At 36.4% G+C, this 17,772-nt stretch overlaps 1 protein-coding gene and 1 non-coding gene across 5 annotated transcripts in view; both read left to right on the top strand.

The window, feature by feature from the left end:
* Positions 1-17,772, top strand: part of SLC44A1 (solute carrier family 44 member 1) — a 191,811-nt gene that overhangs the window by 131,156 nt on the left and 42,883 nt on the right. For 2 of the 4 annotated variants that reach the window (XM_037798696.1, XM_037798697.1), the window contains exons 14-15: positions 6,064-6,300; positions 8,078-8,158. In XM_037798696.1, the coding sequence (XP_037654624.1) occupies positions 6,064-6,300; positions 8,078-8,158 (318 nt within the window). Of the gene's footprint in view, positions 1-6,063; positions 6,301-8,077; positions 9,058-10,545; positions 12,879-17,772 lie in introns of those variants that run through there. The other 2 variants (XM_037798695.1, XM_037798694.1) reach the window with 2 other exon arrangements.
* Positions 23-153, top strand: LOC119505802. The gene has a single exon (XR_005210842.1). It is a non-coding gene; the product is annotated as a small nucleolar RNA SNORA11 (small nucleolar RNA).

The following is a 17,772-nucleotide window of genomic DNA, read 5'->3' as shown; positions in this document are numbered from 1 at the left end:
AAGAATAAAGAAACAGTCTGTGGGGGTGTGCTCAGAGCAGGGGGCCTGAAGAATGGCTCTTCTGTTTACAACACACCCAAAAGGAATTCAGGTTCATTGTGACAAGGGGCACAAAATTTGTGTGACCTCCCTATGAGCAAATGCCCTACACATGAAGAAAAAAAAAAGAAAGAAAGAAAGAAACATTGTTAGTGGTGGAGGGTTCTGCTTCTAGTGCTCGACAGCTGGGCTTGAATCCTGGCTCTGTCACTTACAGGATGTGTGACCTGGGACAGAATACATAAGTATCTATCCCTCAGTTTGCTCAGCTGTAACATCGGGACAATAAAAGTGTCATAGCCCAGGGGTCCTGAGGATTAGACCAGTTAACTCATGTAGGGTATACTTAGGACACTGCCTGACATACTATAAACTCGGAGTGAATGTGAGCTCATGGTTGTTCTGCAGAAACCCATTAGGATAGAACTGTTAGGGACTGGAACTAATTCCTTCCTTCACAGTATCTCAGAAAGGTGATTTATTCTATAGTATCAAACTTTGCAAAATAATAAATAGAATTATGATTGAATTTCACTGTATCTATATTTCAGATCATAAAATAACCCGAAATGTGAAAAAGTGAGGAAAGAAAGACTTACAATCCCACCACTATAACCTAATAACTTACCATTTTTATGTATTTCCTTCCAGTGTTTTTTCATAGACTTATATTTCCAAAGTATAACAGTGATAACATACATACCTGTTGGTCCTGCCCTTTTTACCTCACATTGTACCTTATACGTTTCCCATATTGTTTTGATAATCTTCATACCTACTCATTATCATGATGGGTGGCATTTCATCAAGTGCTGTACTTAGACGTTCTATTACCAAACACTTCGGTCGTTCCATTCAGTGTGCATTTAAAATGTTTCTGAAAAGAAAAAGATTTGGTGTAAAGAGGCACGGTAGTGCTGTATTGTTTGAAGTGGAAATGTTCTTAGGCAGTTGTCATCTGAAAAGAATTAAGAATAATGCTATACAGTTACATATATTTTGAAATTGTGTAGTTAAATTTACATTGTGATTGTTGCACTTCATTTTTGTCATGTGTTTGCCTAAGAGGAAATTTTTTATAGTAAAGATTGGATGAGTTAATCTATGCAAGGGGCTGAGAAGAGTTCCCCAGTGCTATTATTAACTATTATTGTTAATATGCTCCATGACTGATTCAGGAAGAATATAGAATCCAAAGCTTAGAGAGTTAAGTAAGTTGCCCAAATTATAGAGCTAGCATGTAGCAGAGCTGGAGTTCAGTTTCAGGTCTGTTTGACTTCTAAACTTTTCTAAGTTTTTAGTGGCCTCAGCTGACCTTTAAATTTGCCCTTTGACCTTCTTTTAAAAGCAATTTTTTAATTTAGTATTTTTGATAATAAACTTCTCTGTGGAAAAATCCTACATACAGAGAAAACAGCATTATTTACAAAATGACCAGTTGCAACTGTTAACAACCTAGTGTCTCACAACAGGGAAATGGTTGGTGATAATAGTAAACAGACTGTTGTTTAACTATTAAACCATGTTTTAAATTGAGTTTATAATTTGAAGAAATGCTTATAATATAATAAATGAAAAGGCTGTGTAAAATTACTAAATTATCACAATAATGTTTAAAATCATACATGGGAAAAAAACTGGATATTAACACATCAAGTTGTTATTGGATATTGAAAATGTGGGTGATTCCAACCCTTCCCCCTGCTTTCCCCATAAATAGGATTCTCTGTGTTGAGTATGCATTCCTTTTATAATGGAAAAACATATAGATGGTAAAATGTACTGTTTTAAAAATGGCTTCGAGATTTTCAGCAGCCACATGACTTACATGTCAAAATTTTTGTTTAGGCTTATCATTTGCTTTTATTCATTCAAAAAATTTTTAATGAGTGCCCACTTGGTAATGTGCCAGGGCTATTTGGAGTGCTGGTTATATACTAGTCAATAAATAGAATTTAAAATCTAGTAGACAAGGCAGCTTTGTAACCCTGTTTTTATTTCACTTGGTATTACGTTACGAGTATTTTCCTATTTAATTAAAAAGTCTCAAAACATCATTATACAATTTTTGTATCATTGTTTATTTAACCAATCTCTTATCTTTTACTGTTAAGCTGTTCTTAGTGTTTTATTAATATGTAGTCTGCGGCAGTGGAATCTCTGTATACCATCCTTGCCCACATCAGGACTTACTTCCTGAGGCCAGAATCCTGGAAGTAGAATTAATGATTCAAAGGCTGTGTAATAGGGTTCTTGGTATGCATTGCTAAATTGCCTTCCAGAAGGACATATTTTTGAATAATGCAGTATTTGTAATATTATTAAAATGACTTTTAAAAGCATGAAAAACAAACTTTTTTTATTAATTGAGAAATCCAAAAAGTAGAACAAAACAGGGAAATATATTGGTATGTTTCCAGCCTATCAAGATGAACATTCTTGAGTTTTCCTTTTTTAAAAACATAGTTCTGAGAATAGAATACATATAAACCCTTTGAAATGAGTTCCTTTTATTGCAAATTAAAGGACTTCTAGTGTATAGAACCAGTTTTTGACCAACTAGTTCAACTAGATGGATCATAATAAACATTATAAAAGACTATTGGTACATGCAACAACTTGGATGAAACTTGAAGGAATTATACTGAGTGGCAAAAGCTAATCTCAAAGGATTACATACATATGTATGATTCCATTTATATAATATTCTTGAAATATTTGTGGTCCCTCAGGGTTGGGGATGGGGTAGAGGGAAGGCAGGAAAGGTTTCAAAGGGGCGATGTGAGGGGTCTTTGTGGTGATGCAAATGTTGTGTATCCTGACAGTACAGTGTCAATATCCTGGTTGTGTTATCGCACTCTAGCTTTGCAAGATCTTACCATTGGGACAAATTGGGTAAAGGGTCGTGGCATCTCTCTGTATTACTTTTTACAAGTGTGTGCAAATATACAATTATCTCAGCATTAAAAATTTAATTTAAAAACTCTGACTTTAACAAGGGAAAAAAAAGGACAATATCATAGTTTCCATTTCTATGGGGCCCCAGGGCCTCTTGTGGAATGGTGAATTAGATTTGGAAGGGGCTTACCTCCTCTGGATTAGCGGCTGCTTAACTGCAATCATTGGTCCAGATGATCCTCAAAGGTAAGAATGGAGATTTATAAGCTATTTAAAATTTTTTTAATCTAATAGAAATTGCATATTTTCCCAAAGAAGCTATACAAAAATAACATCTCAAGTTTCTTTGTTTCTCTGTGAAATTACTTTATCTCTCTTTGATACACTTTTCTCACACTGATTATATGTTCTGGTTAAAAGTATATTTGGCATTGATTAATAAAAAAGGAAAACATGATTTATTATTTATAAGTGCTATTTTATTGATAAACTAAATCTTTTAAAATGGGTTCCATGGGGGAAAGGCCATCGTAATTGCAGGATTTGTGATGGCCAACAAAAAATTTAAAAAGGAAATAAACTAACATTGCCAGACGTGCTGTGTTAAATGTCTTCAGAACGCTTATTTTAACAATTATGGGAGGTATGTGTTATTATGTCTCTTTGTAAAGATGAGAAAGGCTCAGAAAGGTTATAAAGAACTTAGAGTAACAAGACTAAGTACTTACTCTGTGATGCAAATCTACATCTTTGACTGTAACATCTTTTCCTTTCTGTTCTTTCCATCCTACCCTGTGTGTGTATCCCTTCTACTGTATCCTAACTAATTTATCATCTAGACCAATGGTGTCTGAACTTTTCAAGTCATGCATCCTACTGGAAAAAAAAAAGTCAAGCACACATCCCCAATATACTTTTATTTACTTATTGATGATATATGAACAACCTTTACTAATGTTATCCATTTTAATGCTTACTAAAAAAGAAACTATAAATGTGTGAGATAAATATAAATAGAAATCTCAGGTGATCATTTTCAGCCCTCCCTAGGGCATGTGTAGCCCATCATGGGGACTACAGAGATCGACCAGTATTTCTTGAGATGTAGGCCATGGACTCGTTCAGAATCACCTGGGGTACTTTTAAAATGCAGATTTCTGGGCCTCACCCCATAGCCAACCAATCAGATGCTCTGAGGCAGGGCCCAGGAATCTGCATTGTTTGCACACTCTCTCAAGTGCTGTATCCTCTGCTTGAATAAATGCAGGATAGCCTTTTATTGTAGTTGGAAGTTCTTATTACACTTCTTCAACTGTTTTGGCTAAGCTTCACTCATTCTCAAAGTTGTTTCCTATGTGACCTAATTCCCGACCTTCCATCTCAACAGCTTTAAGGCTCAACATCTAATTTGGCTCAAAATCTAGTTTGTTTGAGCCACAACTTTTTCTCATCATTGACTTTGATTTTCCAAATGTAGTTTGAATTTTAGTCATACAGTGAGAGCATAAAGAACCTTGGATCTACAGAATTTGAAGACGAGTGTAAGAAATAACTCATTCTAAAATTAAAACCACGAAAGTGAAAGGACATGGATGTGATTAGTTACCTGTGGAAATCACACCAGAAAACAATTCCCCAGAAGAGAAGACTCATAAATGTATTGCTGCCAAAAAAGGGGGTTGCCTAAAGCTTCAGCAGACTCAGACTTGTCCCCTAAAAACCTCTAGAAAGACATCGATTTATAGCTTAATCAGTGTATCATGCGATGCATTGTCGCTCCTGGTTAAGATGATGGTCAGTGGGAGATACTTTGGTACCTGTAAACCGTGGGGGAGTGAAAGAAGAGTTCTCATCCGCCTGGCCGCAGCACCATGCGGCACAGGGCTGCCGTGGGTCTAGACGACTCTTTTCCTATTTTAGCTAAAGCATGATGCTAGAGCAACTCAAGGGCTGGGCAGGAGTGTACCTGGGAGCCAACATAACCCATCACTGCTCTTGTCAGTCCCCAGGTACAGGCTGTTTTTACTTGGGAAGAATTGCATCCTAAGACCATTTCATTTGGGCGGTATCTGCTATTTGCTCTGTGATCATGGACACTGCTAGTATTCTGAGCATGCTTCCCAATCTGTAAATGAGGAGGACAGTGTTTGCCACACAGCATATTTATAGGGTTATTGAAAGGCGGAAGTAAAATGTATTAAAAGAACCACAAAAAATTTTAAGCGCTGAGTGTGAGATGGTAGCGTGTCAGAATACGTCCTTCTTGGAAATAGGCAGGTGAGTCTTTCTTTTTGTTACTGTAGCATGCATGTTCCTGGCAACCTCTTTTTCACAAATCTAAACTTCATAGCAAGTCTTATTAAATTTACCTCATATTCTCTGTGAATTAAAATATGAAACACAGAAAAAGTTGTTAGAATAGAGATGTTTGTTGTACCACTATCTGAAAACAATATAAATCTCCAACAGTAGGTGAATGGCTAGGTAAACTATAAATCAACCATAAAATGAAATTATGTAGCCGAGTATTTATGAAGCATTTATAATGATACTATAGATATTAATGAAGAGCTTTTAATGATTCGTTTATAAAGCTCAATTTCATGTATGTAAAAATGCTTAGAAAAATACATAGACATACCCTGAAACGTTCTTAATTTTTTTGCTTGGTGCTAAGAGTATGTATAATTTTTTTCTAAAACATGCATATGCTTACCTTAAAAAAATACCACAGATTCTAAATAAGTAAAGTTTTAGGGAACATTATAACATTAGGAAAATTTAATTATATTTTTGTACACTAGGATCATTTAAGATATGATTTTTAAATTTATATGACATATAATATCTATACCTATACATACAATACAATATATGATATAATATGATATAACATAACTGTGTATATAGGAGTGTATACAGATTATTCCTCCTAATTTGAGATAGAATGATCTTATGTAGCCACCATTTCTAAATACTAAAATATTAAATTTTTAATTTAATGAAGATATTGGATTATTATTTAATATTGAAATATTAAAATTTCTAAATTCTAAGTTTGAAAACGATGAGGAAGCGTGGTTTTCTGCAGCAGATGTTAAATGCCGTCTCTGTTCTCTGCTTCAGGTGCTGATCGTCTGCAGCACAGGTCTGGCTGGGATTATGCTTCTCAACTACCAGCAAGATTACACGGTGTGGGTGCTGCCACTCATCATCGTCTGCCTCTTTGCTTTCCTGGTCGCCCATTGTTTCCTGTCCATTTATGAAATGGTGGTGGATGTTTTATTCTTATGCTTTGCTGTTGATACAAAATACAATGATGGGAGCCCTGGCAGAGAGTTCTACATGGATAAAGTGCTGATGGTGAGTACCTCACCCGCCCTGTACTGCTTCAGGAATCAAAATAGTAGTAAAAACATTTTGCAACCCATTCTCTGTATTTAATTCCTATTATGAGTAGCCATTCTCGATATCTGATTCCCATTATGAGTAATTCAGAATTAGACCGTAACACTCACAGATGAGTTTGGTATTGGGGAAATTGGGGAAGGCGGCCGTCTAGGCATGGACGAGACTCCTTCAAATCCCCCCGGCTGTTGATAATCCTGAGGCCAGACTGTTCTGCAGTGCTGCCCGTTTCACTACAGTTGGACACGTCTGCACTGATTTTTTAAACCTGCCTTCTAGCCCTTGAGTTGGAACATTGGGCCACTGATGTTCTAAGTGCCTTTTCCTAGAACGGGACACAAAGACAAATGTCTTATTTCCCGGTTCTAGTGACTCCCTGTATTTCTCCAACCATTACCTTCCCAAATGCAATTGTTACCACCCCCAGGTAAAGCTCATCATCTTAAATATGCCAGCCCAAGGGAAGGTAAAGTTTATTAGTGAATACAGATGACAGACTCCTGACGGGGAAATTGCATTGTTTTCTATCCGTCAAGAAAAGCATTTACCCTATTATATTCACGTTCTTCACAGTTATGTAGTCTCTGCAGCTTCCCTCCATTGCAGCCTCAATTAAAATTTAAAAACATGTTTAAACCATTTAACATTATCATCAATGTCAAATGCTACCAAATTAAAGATGGCTTTTTTAATAATAGTACTTTGCTGTTAAGCTGTGACATAGTCCTGTCTCAAGAATGGCTAATACTGAAGCATGAACATTAGACATTGAAACAACAAGTCATCTTCCAAGAGCATGTTTGACCAATTTGATCTAGAGTAAATGTATTCATAGATGGCTAGATTCTCTTTTATCTTAATAGCAAAAATTTCAAATGATTTATCTGACCTCTTTGGTGCTATTACCTCTTTTACTGAGGAGGTCATCAACTAAATTTTGGACATTTTCTTAATGTCTAATTATAACTAATTGGTTATTTTCAAAAAACAATTTGACTTACGAGCATTGCATCTCTCTTGTGATGAAGGCATTTAGAAGAAGAGTTCGTTTTTGTTTTTTAATCCGCTAATCGAGAGCAAAATTTAGCTTTCTCTGTAAGAATGATGTGGCTGTTCAGTGAAGTGCTTCCTAAAAGTTGACAGAATAGAAACGTTTCCTTCAAGGTTTGTTCCCATTCTAACTACTTCTTACCATAGATTCAAGCTGATACGCTCTGTCTTCCTGCAGGTTTTTAAAGATTTGTTAAAAGACAAAAAACAAAAAACCACACAATATTCTATGCTTAGTAGCAATGCTTTCTTTGCCCTTTTAGGGTCATTTAAAGGGGAGGCTTATGGAGTAAAATGTTCTTGTTTATTTAACCTTGATATAGAGAAAATAAAAACACAAATAAAACAAATAAAACAATATTCTAAGCGTGAGAATAGTCTCTTCAAAAAACATTAGGTATTTTTTTCTCCTGAATAGAACTAACGTTATTTCTTTTAAGCCTTAGTGAGAATGATATTGTCACAGTGAATGGATGGAAAGGAGATTGCACATCGGTGGTTTGCCATCTATCCCCACTAATGTAGTAGCTCTTGTGTGTGATACTAAATATTATATACTGCTGTTTTTAGCCCATCCATTCACCTAGATTGAGTCAAAGTTGTACATGCCCTTTAGAATTCATCTCCCTACTGAAATCTGAAAGGATGTAAGCATTTATGCAATTTGGTCCATATTTTGCAGGAGTTTGTGGAAAACAGTAGGAAAGCAATGAAAGAAGCTGGTAAGGGAGGCGTTGCTGATGCCCGAGAGCTAAAACCGATGGTAGGTGGAGATGAGGAGGGGTCTGCCCTCCAAGAATTTCACTTTCACTTCCTCTCTCTCTCTGTCTTCACTGACTGCACTTCGTCAGGAGAGGCTTTTGTTGTCTGCATCACGCAGGACATGTTGCTCTTTCTGTTTGTGTGCTTGCCTGTTACTTGGATGGCAGAACTCTTGTCACAACTGAGACCATCTCCTGTAAAAGTAAGCTGAAAGGAACAGCACCTTCTTCGTGCACAGAGTGGGGTAGAAGGTGATATTTTTGTCCCTATGGTGAAATTGCTGCTATTCTTTTTGTTTTGTTTTGCTTTTCCCTTTTTAACTGTCATTGTCTCATTTTCGCCCTCACTGAACATTTGGTTGTGCACTTGAACAAATGCTTTGATTTCTATCATTTTGGAGGTGATAACAGCACTTCCTTTCAACTTGCTAAAATTCATACCCCCCTTTAAAAAATATTGTTCTGTTTATTTTGCTGTCTTTCTCCCTTGCTGATTTTCTCCTCTGTTGCCTGTATTATACTTTCTTTGTTTCTTAAGCTCTTTTTCAGTAGCAAACAAGACAATTTCCATCAACACCCATATTCTCTCAGGTCTTCTCCTTCCTTCCACCCCCAGTGTACTTGTGAAAAGGATAAATTATCTATTGTTGGTGATATGTATAAAATACTACTCCGTTTTTATTTGAAAAGGCAACTTAATCAGTGCAAGAGAATCTTGAGTTGCTTTTCTTATAGACAATCTCACCTTCCATAATGACAGAAAGCACTGGCATGTATTAGTCTAATTACTGCCTCATTTTACAAATGTATTGTTACTTAAATTTTTATGTGTTTATATATTTGAACATATGATTTATTTCAAGATAGCATTTCATTACCTAGATCCTTAAACAGTTGATTTTAAATAATATGCCGTATAATTATACATGTGGTCTCCAAAAGTGTGAGGATTCTCCTTTCTTTCTTCCTTAGATGATCTTTTCCCTCTTTTCTTTCTTTCTAGTCATTGAAACTTCCCTTAGATTATTCTTTAGTAATAAGCATTTAAAGAAAGACAGAAATATTTGGAAATTTAGGTCTAGCTAATTTGGCCATGAATTGGCATGTGCTTCTGTATTACTCTTTCATGAATAATAATGCATTGTGGTAGACTAGAATGCAAGTATACTTACCTAAACCACTAATTTATAGGTAATAATTGGGGAATTACTCAGGTTATATGGCATTCTATTAGAAGCAAAAAAATTTAAAGAGATTTTCCCTATTATTATTATTTTCAGTTTTAAATTCATGTCCCTTATCTCAAACAAGGCATTTAAATCTTTATGCAGTTTTGCCTTTATTTTATGTTTTTCACCTTGTTCACTGCTTGCAGATTAAGGGCTTAGCCCTCTCCTCTGTCCCAAGATAAAACTGTGATGTGCATTGCTTTCCTGGTGCTGTGGATACTGCTACATGTGGTCCCTGAGAATGATGTTTTAAACAGTTGAAAGCAAACCCCATAAAGAAGTGTAAAATATTGTTCCCAGTGTAGTTTTGTTTTTTAGACACATCAGCACCTCCCATAACTTTTTATCTCTCTTTCCTGTGATTAGAGTTGGCCCCTATATCACCTCTACCTTATATGCGTCCCTGAAGAATTATCTGAGACATTCCCTCTAAAGTTGGGGGATTGGTAGAATTCAAGATGGCTTGTTTGTGTCTGCTTGCTATTAATTCACATATTGTTATTCCCTTAGATAAAAGTTCTGTAAAAGAGTGCCTTATTATTTTGCCATATCTCTAGAAGCACTGTTGTTTGTGCTCACTGTCTGTCTTCCTCCTTAGTGGGATATTTCAACATAGGATTTATTTTTAGCCTAAAAAATAATGTTCAGGAAAATGAAGTTTTAAATTTCCCTTTGACAGATCCTTGAACTAAATATAAGCAAATTCCTGTTTTCTGCTTGGCTTTTTTTTTTTTTTAGCGAGAGAACCTCACTATTAAGAAAACTTTGAAGGTTTGAGAGGCCTTTCTACAACTCACTGGGAATTATTTTGGAAAATCTTACCAAATATGATGAAGAGGTTTAGGAAAGAGCTTTACTGGCCACTTGCTTACCGTCATACGGCAAAGAATTTAGAGGAAAGGGAGGAAGAAACTTGGGCATTATAGAAACTTGGGCTAGGGAGCTATGATCTGTGTGTCTCCAAGATGATCCAGAAAGAAGTGTGACTTTCAGCATCCATAGGAGTTTCAGCTCCTGGAATACAGGTTTAGGGGAGAACGGCTCTCGCAGCATTTTGCCCTGTTGCTGTCTGTGACCATGTGTGTCTTTGTAACATCATTCAAGGTCTCCTTTTAATGGTAATTATCTAAGATTCTACTCTGTATGACTTTGTTTTCTAGGCTTCGGGAGCAAGTTCTGCTTGAACCTAGCCGACCGTTATGGAACCCATTGACATTCCAAAACAATATCTACTCATAACTATGTATTTGTGTGTGTGGGTGTGTGTATATATGTATATGTATGTGTGCATGTATGTATATGTATATACACACACACACATAATCAGCCAAAATCAGAGAAAAGGAACAGGGATTTAATACCTTTTTTATGCTTATTTTTGTCAAACATGTACTCCTTTCATACGGGTGGCTTTTACAAGGCAACTTCCGTCATTTAATGTTTCCAATTGTAATTGTCTAAATGGAAATGTCAAGGTTCATATCTGATTAACATTTTTAATAACGTAGAGGAGATTTTAACTTTAGTTATTTAAATTAGATAAAATTATTGTACCAAATTCTCTGTCTAAAGTTTATTCAGGGTTGATTTCCCTGGTGTGTGTATAAAATCAAGATCTTATTTTACTGATGCATAAGTCCTAGTAGGACAAGTCTAGACCTATGCGTTCAGATAAATAAGGAATTACTCCAATCACTTCTTCCCAATCAAATAAGCCATGTCATTTTACTTTTAGAAACATGCAAGAGAGCCCAGTATGGGAATTTTTCATCCTAGGTCATATATTTGTCAGCCAACATTTAAAAAGTAACCAACTCCTCAGGTATTTGTAGTTTACCCTAACGCTTCTGTAAACGAGAGTAGGTAAAAGAAAAGGGTAGATAATCTTTCTTATGCAAACTCTTTTCTTATGTTTTGTCTTTCTTTCATTTTTGACTTTGGTAGCATCCTCCACACATTTTGTGTGCCTGATTTGAAAGGAAGCTGGGGCACCCAGCAAGTTTAGCCTTTAAATTTCTGTGTGTTGGTTTGCAGATTAAGTAATGCTGGGAGGATAAAGAAGGGAGAGAAACATGGAACATAATGCATTGAAAATGCAGGTGCTTGGGCTTCTGCTGCAGAAGAACTTCAATGTCGTAGGGCTAAACGGCTATTTGATTCAAATGCTTGCTATAAAATCTGAAAACACTCTGGCAGGTGCTCCTCTCCTTGGAATTCATTGAGTATCCAGAATTCTACAATGTTTAGCTGAAAAATTGGTTAATGTTTTGATCCTCAAGTGTTGAATGTTCTTTATGTTTGGGGGTGGGTTTTGTTTTTGTTTTTATTCCTGAAGCTTACCAGATATGAATGGCTAATAATTCCATTGTTCTGCTTATTGTAATGGTGAATGCTTTAAGAAAAAAAATATGTAATTTGCTAAGAATAATTCATGATCTGTTTATGCGATAACTCCTTTTTGTTACATTTTTTTAAAAAAAGGCTATTTTTGTTAATGTAAAGTAAATATTTCAGAGCAAATTTTTTAAACTTATTGCACTAAATACAGGCTCTGTACAAAAAAAAAAAAAGCCTCAGCATTTTATCATTCCATGGAAGGAGAATCTTTTGAAAGAAAGCATTGCCTCCTACCGAATTAGACAGTGAATTAGAATGGTATTATGGAAATGCATACAATTAGTGTCACTAGGGCTTAATAAGCAGCTGTTTGCTAATGTGCTTCCTTTCAAAGGGTTGGACCTTTAAATTGCTGCAAAAGGTAAATTGTTTTTTTTTTTTTTTTTAAGTGTCAGTGTTCTCTAGCTAGGCTAAAAATTGCTAAATGCCTTGGTTTTATTTCAAAGTTTGTGTAATATTTCTGATTTTTCAGAATCTTTGCAATAAGAGTCTGAATTTTTAAGAAGACACAATTAAGAGCTCGTGTCTTAGCACGATCTGGGTAACCAACAATGAAAGAGTAGCTATTTTGAAACAATAATTCTCCAGAAGTTAACATCTAGCTTTGCCAAACAGTATCTCTGTACTCTTTTATATCATTTGAAATGGAATATATATAGTTATGTAACTAACAGTTGTCCCAGATTGGTGCAAAAAGCAAACGATGTAAGAAGATTCAGAATACCATGCTTCCTAGAGACTCAGAAATACTGGGGACTAAATTTAGGGTTGGCAAAATTCTGGAAGATGGGTATCAAACAGAAGACATTCCAGGAGCTAGCTATTTTAGGAGGTATCCCTCCAAAGTGACCTGATGGAAGGCTTGAATTTGGAAATTAGGTTCTACTCACTTGGACATCCCAGCATCATGGACTCCTGCTGCTCCCTGTTCCATTTGCTCGCAGTCTCTGCTGTTTGGAAGCCACCAGGAATGCTTTCTAATTATCATTTGCAACTAGAACTGTAATCAGAAAGAAATTTTGTATTTTTGTATAACTTGATTGTGTGCCATTTTATATAACAGGTCCTGTTTTACAAATAAATTTTGTTTTACTAACATTGTGTTTAGAAATTATGATCTATGTTTAACCATGTCATTTGACTTCCAAATTAATTGCCAGGGTGTTTTCTCTAAGCAAATGTATGTGCCATGTAGATATATGCAAGTATGCATATGTATTACACAGGCACACATGGGGAGGTATTTGCTATATACAGTATCCCTCTCATACAAGCTTCATTCCTTGATTAGTTTGATTAAGACTCACAGGGGCTTATTAGCACTATTGTAATGTTTTGAGGTTATGTTTGGATATTCTGCTTCTTCCATTCATTGCAAGTCATTCTTCAGCTAACTCTGGGCTGCCTTATTGCTACTCACTCACTGCCTCCATCTTCTGCCCAAGTGAGAAGAATAGAGGAAGAACAAAAATTGTCTGTGAAATATGGATAACTGACTAATTTTATAAACCATTGACTCCGTGTTGTGGTTTTTGTATTTTTCTATGCTGGATCTTCAAAACTGCATTCAGGACTCATCATCTCTAGAGTTACAGGGTCCTCTTTTTCTAAAAGTGGTGGTTACCTGAGTATCTTGCTTGTTTTTGCCATCAGAAAACTAAGGCTCTGGTGCATAACTCAGACTTTCTAGGCTCCTGCCTCAAAAGAAAGTTCTACGATAATATAATATGGAAGGGAAAGGGTTATATTATCTTGTAACTCCAAGAGTCCCATCTTCTCTGGGAGGCTTAGGTGTATAATACTAATAAACCATTAGGAATTGAGCTGCAGCACTGAGATTATATAATCCTTGCATGGATGATCAGAGCTCAAAGCAGGTTGTTTCTTTAAACCGTCCAATGCGATGTTTAGGATTAAAGCTTTGATCCCATCCTATAATGTAATAAAGTCCTAAGTCACTGGAACTTAAGTATCTTAGCTGTGTGTTGGTCCCCAAACTTTTCCATAATGGTTGAGGTGGAGGCATTTAGTGCAAATATTTCAAAATTATGCCAGAAATAAGCTTTTCCTTCGTAGAGACGTTCTCTTGCTTAATATTATTATTATTTCTTTTTTCAGCAGAGGTCATTAAGCTGTGGATTGTAAGCTCTTCCCAATAGCACTGACCTTGGTTTATGCCAAGGGCTTCCTTGCCTTCCCAGGTAGTTCCTGGGATTTCACCCCAGTAGGGGGGCAGGGGGTGGGGCGTGGGGTTGTGAGGAGCTGGCCCTGAGCTGCTTTAAACCAGTAATACCTCTCTCTTCCTCTTCCTCAAAGCAGCTGCAGGAACTGCAGCCTCCACATATTTGCAAGGCCTTACCATTGCCCACAAGACTTCAAGCAGTTCAACCTTGTCCTACCACTAGCTACTGAAGGCCATTTCAAGAGGTTCCCCCACCTGCCAAGTAGAATTCTGGGGTCAGTTCCAAAACCAGAGCTGCCAGTTAAGGTGACTTGAACATTTTATTTAACTTTTGGTAGTAGACCTCTCATTTGGATTTTTGTAGTTTCCAATGGCCTTAACATACCCTCTGAGAAGTTTCCTTCAGAAAGGCCTTTAAGCTTCCCCCTTTCAATAAGTTCTTTACTGCCTTTTTATGGTAGTCGCCATAAAATATATCTCCTTGGAGTCTGGTGGTTTATTGATGTACCTGCCACAGTAAATTTCTGTCTTCTTTTCATAAATTCCATCTGACAGCTAGACGTTCACTATAATGACTTGCCTGGAATTGTTAAGATGTGATCTGTGAATATATATTGGGAAATTGTGGGTTCATGAGTAAATGCATGTAGCAGAGGTTTGTGTATTATGTATTCACAGCATAGAATGCCTTTTGCTTTGAATGCATATTTATGTATCTTTATGTACTAAGGAATGCATGTCATCCCTTTTGAAAAGTAGGCACTGTTCATGTGCAGTGGCTGCTTTTAGAATTAACTCATCTTTGCTTACTGGCACATATCCCGAATTTTGAAAAAGCGAGAACCTTGAGTTTGCCAAGAGAAAACCTAAAGCTTGCAAACTTAAAAAACAATACAAAAAACCTGACTATGTTATATATGCTTATAAATTTAAAATAGCACACTTTACCCCTTCAAATTTCATAAACGTGAGCTAAATTCTTATATACTCCAAATTTTAATTTAAAAGGAAAAGTTTAATCCAAGATTTAAATTTTTTAAAATATCTTTCTTACAGAAAACTTCAATGTGTACTTTTTAAACTTGAGGATTTGGGTGGAAACCCTTTATTTTCCATTGAAATACTATTATGTCCTTTTTTCCTCCTCATCTCCTTCATCTTTATATGCCTAAAAAGGAAAACATTTTTCCATTTTAATAGTGCATAAACACCTGCCACTTTTGTAAATTACGTAGACAGGATTTAAGTTTGATATTTTCTAAGGCAACTCAGTAGTAAATGGTGAAAATCCTAGGGACCCAAACATTATGCCATTTTCTTCCATTTTGATATTCAGATCTACAACTTAAATTATTTCCTTGGAAATAAACACTCCAGAGCAGGGAGCTCAGATGAATAAAGCTCTTAGGTTGTTGTGGTCTAGTTGAGGTCTAGTTGAAGATGAAAACATTGTCGTTTCAAATGTTTCAGAGAGTTGTTTTTTTTTTTCCACTTTTAGTTGCTAAGGCCTTGAATTTAATAATTGATATCCAAAAGTAGGTACTTATTCTTTTAAGGGGATCATGGACCCCTTTAATAATCTTATGAAAGCTGTAGACTTTCCTTCCTCTAAATGCACAAAGCACATTTATGAACATTTAAAATGCTCATAGAATTTCAGGACCCTCAGATAATGAGTTCCCCGTCCACCCACCACCCCTCAGCAGACAAAGAACACGAATAAGAAGAGTGCTCTAAACTTGTTTAGATAATGTGTATTGAAGTGAGGTGGTGATAGGCCTCGACTGAAGACACTTTTACGATGAGACCACCTTCTGGGCTGGATTTGTATAACTTGAAGACTTTGTATAATTTAGAACCAGGTTTGAAATAGAAACTACGGTAATCTGAATGAATAACAAGATGGTCAACACTGAATCTTGAAGACAGTGAAATTTCTTTCTTTGGAGGTGTGATGATGAGTGTGTCCTGGGGCAGGGAATGGAGAAGGGGGGACAGGTTGTCAGGTCCCAAATTTATTTACAATGGACAAAAAACAAACAAACCAAAAAACAAACAAAAAAACCCAAGATGGAATGAATAGGGAATCTCTAATATCCAGCTACCAAAACATCTGATTAATTTCATCATAGCTCAGATGGGACATTATTTGGCACAATGTTATCAGTTTGTCTAAAAATGCCTAAACAAGAACTAAGCAGTTAGAGATGATGACAAATTAGCAAACTCAGGGAAGTCCAGAGTTGCCAAAAATCATATAGTGCGAAGTTGGAAGAGTATATCCTAGGGGAAGAAATTCAAAAGCTGTTTTTCCTCCTCCTTACATTAATCAGATAGATGTTTCCTGTTTAGAGTGTTTGGTAGTTACCCCCTGAAGCAGCCTTGGACCACCCTGCCATCGGGACTGCCCCTCCTTTCCCCATAGTCACACCACCTTCCTTCTTTAGGGAAGGGGAGCGTGTGGTTTTCTTCACAATGGCACTCATTAAGGCTGCTACATCTTCATGGAAGGCCATCTGGAGAAAGCAGATGGAAGTTGTTAAGAAATTTGCAGTTCTTTTAAGAAATGTTTCCAGTGGTTCATACATTATATTCAGACAGCCCATTACCTACATTTTCAGACCAAATGAAGCAACGACCATCTCCTAACTGGCTGGTGAAGAAAGGACAAAAGTCACCTTTACCCTACTTACACTCCCACAAGAACCTAATGAGTTTTCCATAGTAGTAAACGGTGCCCACTATGAGATTTCACTGGTGGAAATTCCTATATCAGGTAGAAAAATGCCTAAATCCAGTGTTAAGTTTCTAAATTTAAAATGTCCTTTTGTTACAGAAGTGTATGACTAAAAGGGAATGTTCTGATATCTTATATGACTGATCCACCCATTCTATAACTAGGAGTAACATTTGAGTTGGTTTTTGAGGTGTAGGAATGTGTGTTAAGCCATTCCACATGAATAAAAGTATGGTTTCAAAAGACAGCCTGGGAAATAAACAGGCGCAGAACTGGATGAAGCTACTACAGTGTCCCACAAGGCATTATTCTCATAGAAAATATGAGAACTCATCAGCATTTACCCTGTTGATAATCAGGTCGATTTTTTTTTTTTTTTTTTTTTTAATTTTAAATAAACCATGTAGGCACCTCATAGGAATGTGAAAGTGGTACGACATCGTTGGGGGCTGATGATTTGAGACAGAGACTATTAAATAAATTTCCCCATCCAGTAATCTGGGCTCAGAACTTCCATATGGTCCTTCTTTTTCTTAGTGGTTTTGATTTTCCAAGATGATCCCGTGGGGAAAGTTACCTTTCTTTTACTTTGTTGTCTTAATACTACTAGATTGTGTTGAAGTCTTCTGATTTCTTCCCTCCTATATAAAAGCTCTGGGAGCTCTGTCATGAAAAGAAGTGTCAATTATACTGTCTTAGAATGTTATTGACCACTGTGTGCCATGCACCTCCAATAGGTCTTGCACCCAGGGAATAAGTTCAGTGGTTATTAGCTGATTTGATTAGAGGAAGAAAAAAATACTTTACAATTGACAACAGAAAGATGGGGGCAGAAATGTGGAGGGCACCTAACAAAAGGACAGAGGCTCTGGAAAAACAGCCAAAGGCAGAAACATCTCCTGAAGACCAAAGGTCCAAATGAAAGGACTGGGTGGCAGAACCTTTCTGAACTTGAGAACTCCTAGAATAAGACAGCCAAGTATTAAGATCAGTCAATGCAGTGAGGAAATAAGGACCTGGTATTATTGATCTCTTAGGCACTGAGTCTATCCAGTGTCAGGTCCAGCCCAG

This window comes from Choloepus didactylus, chromosome 10 (assembly GCF_015220235.1).
Source record: "Choloepus didactylus isolate mChoDid1 chromosome 10, mChoDid1.pri, whole genome shotgun sequence".
In the NCBI taxonomy this organism is placed as follows: domain Eukaryota; kingdom Metazoa; phylum Chordata; class Mammalia; order Pilosa; family Megalonychidae; genus Choloepus; species Choloepus didactylus.
This window is presented reverse-complemented; position numbering and strand designations above follow the sequence as displayed.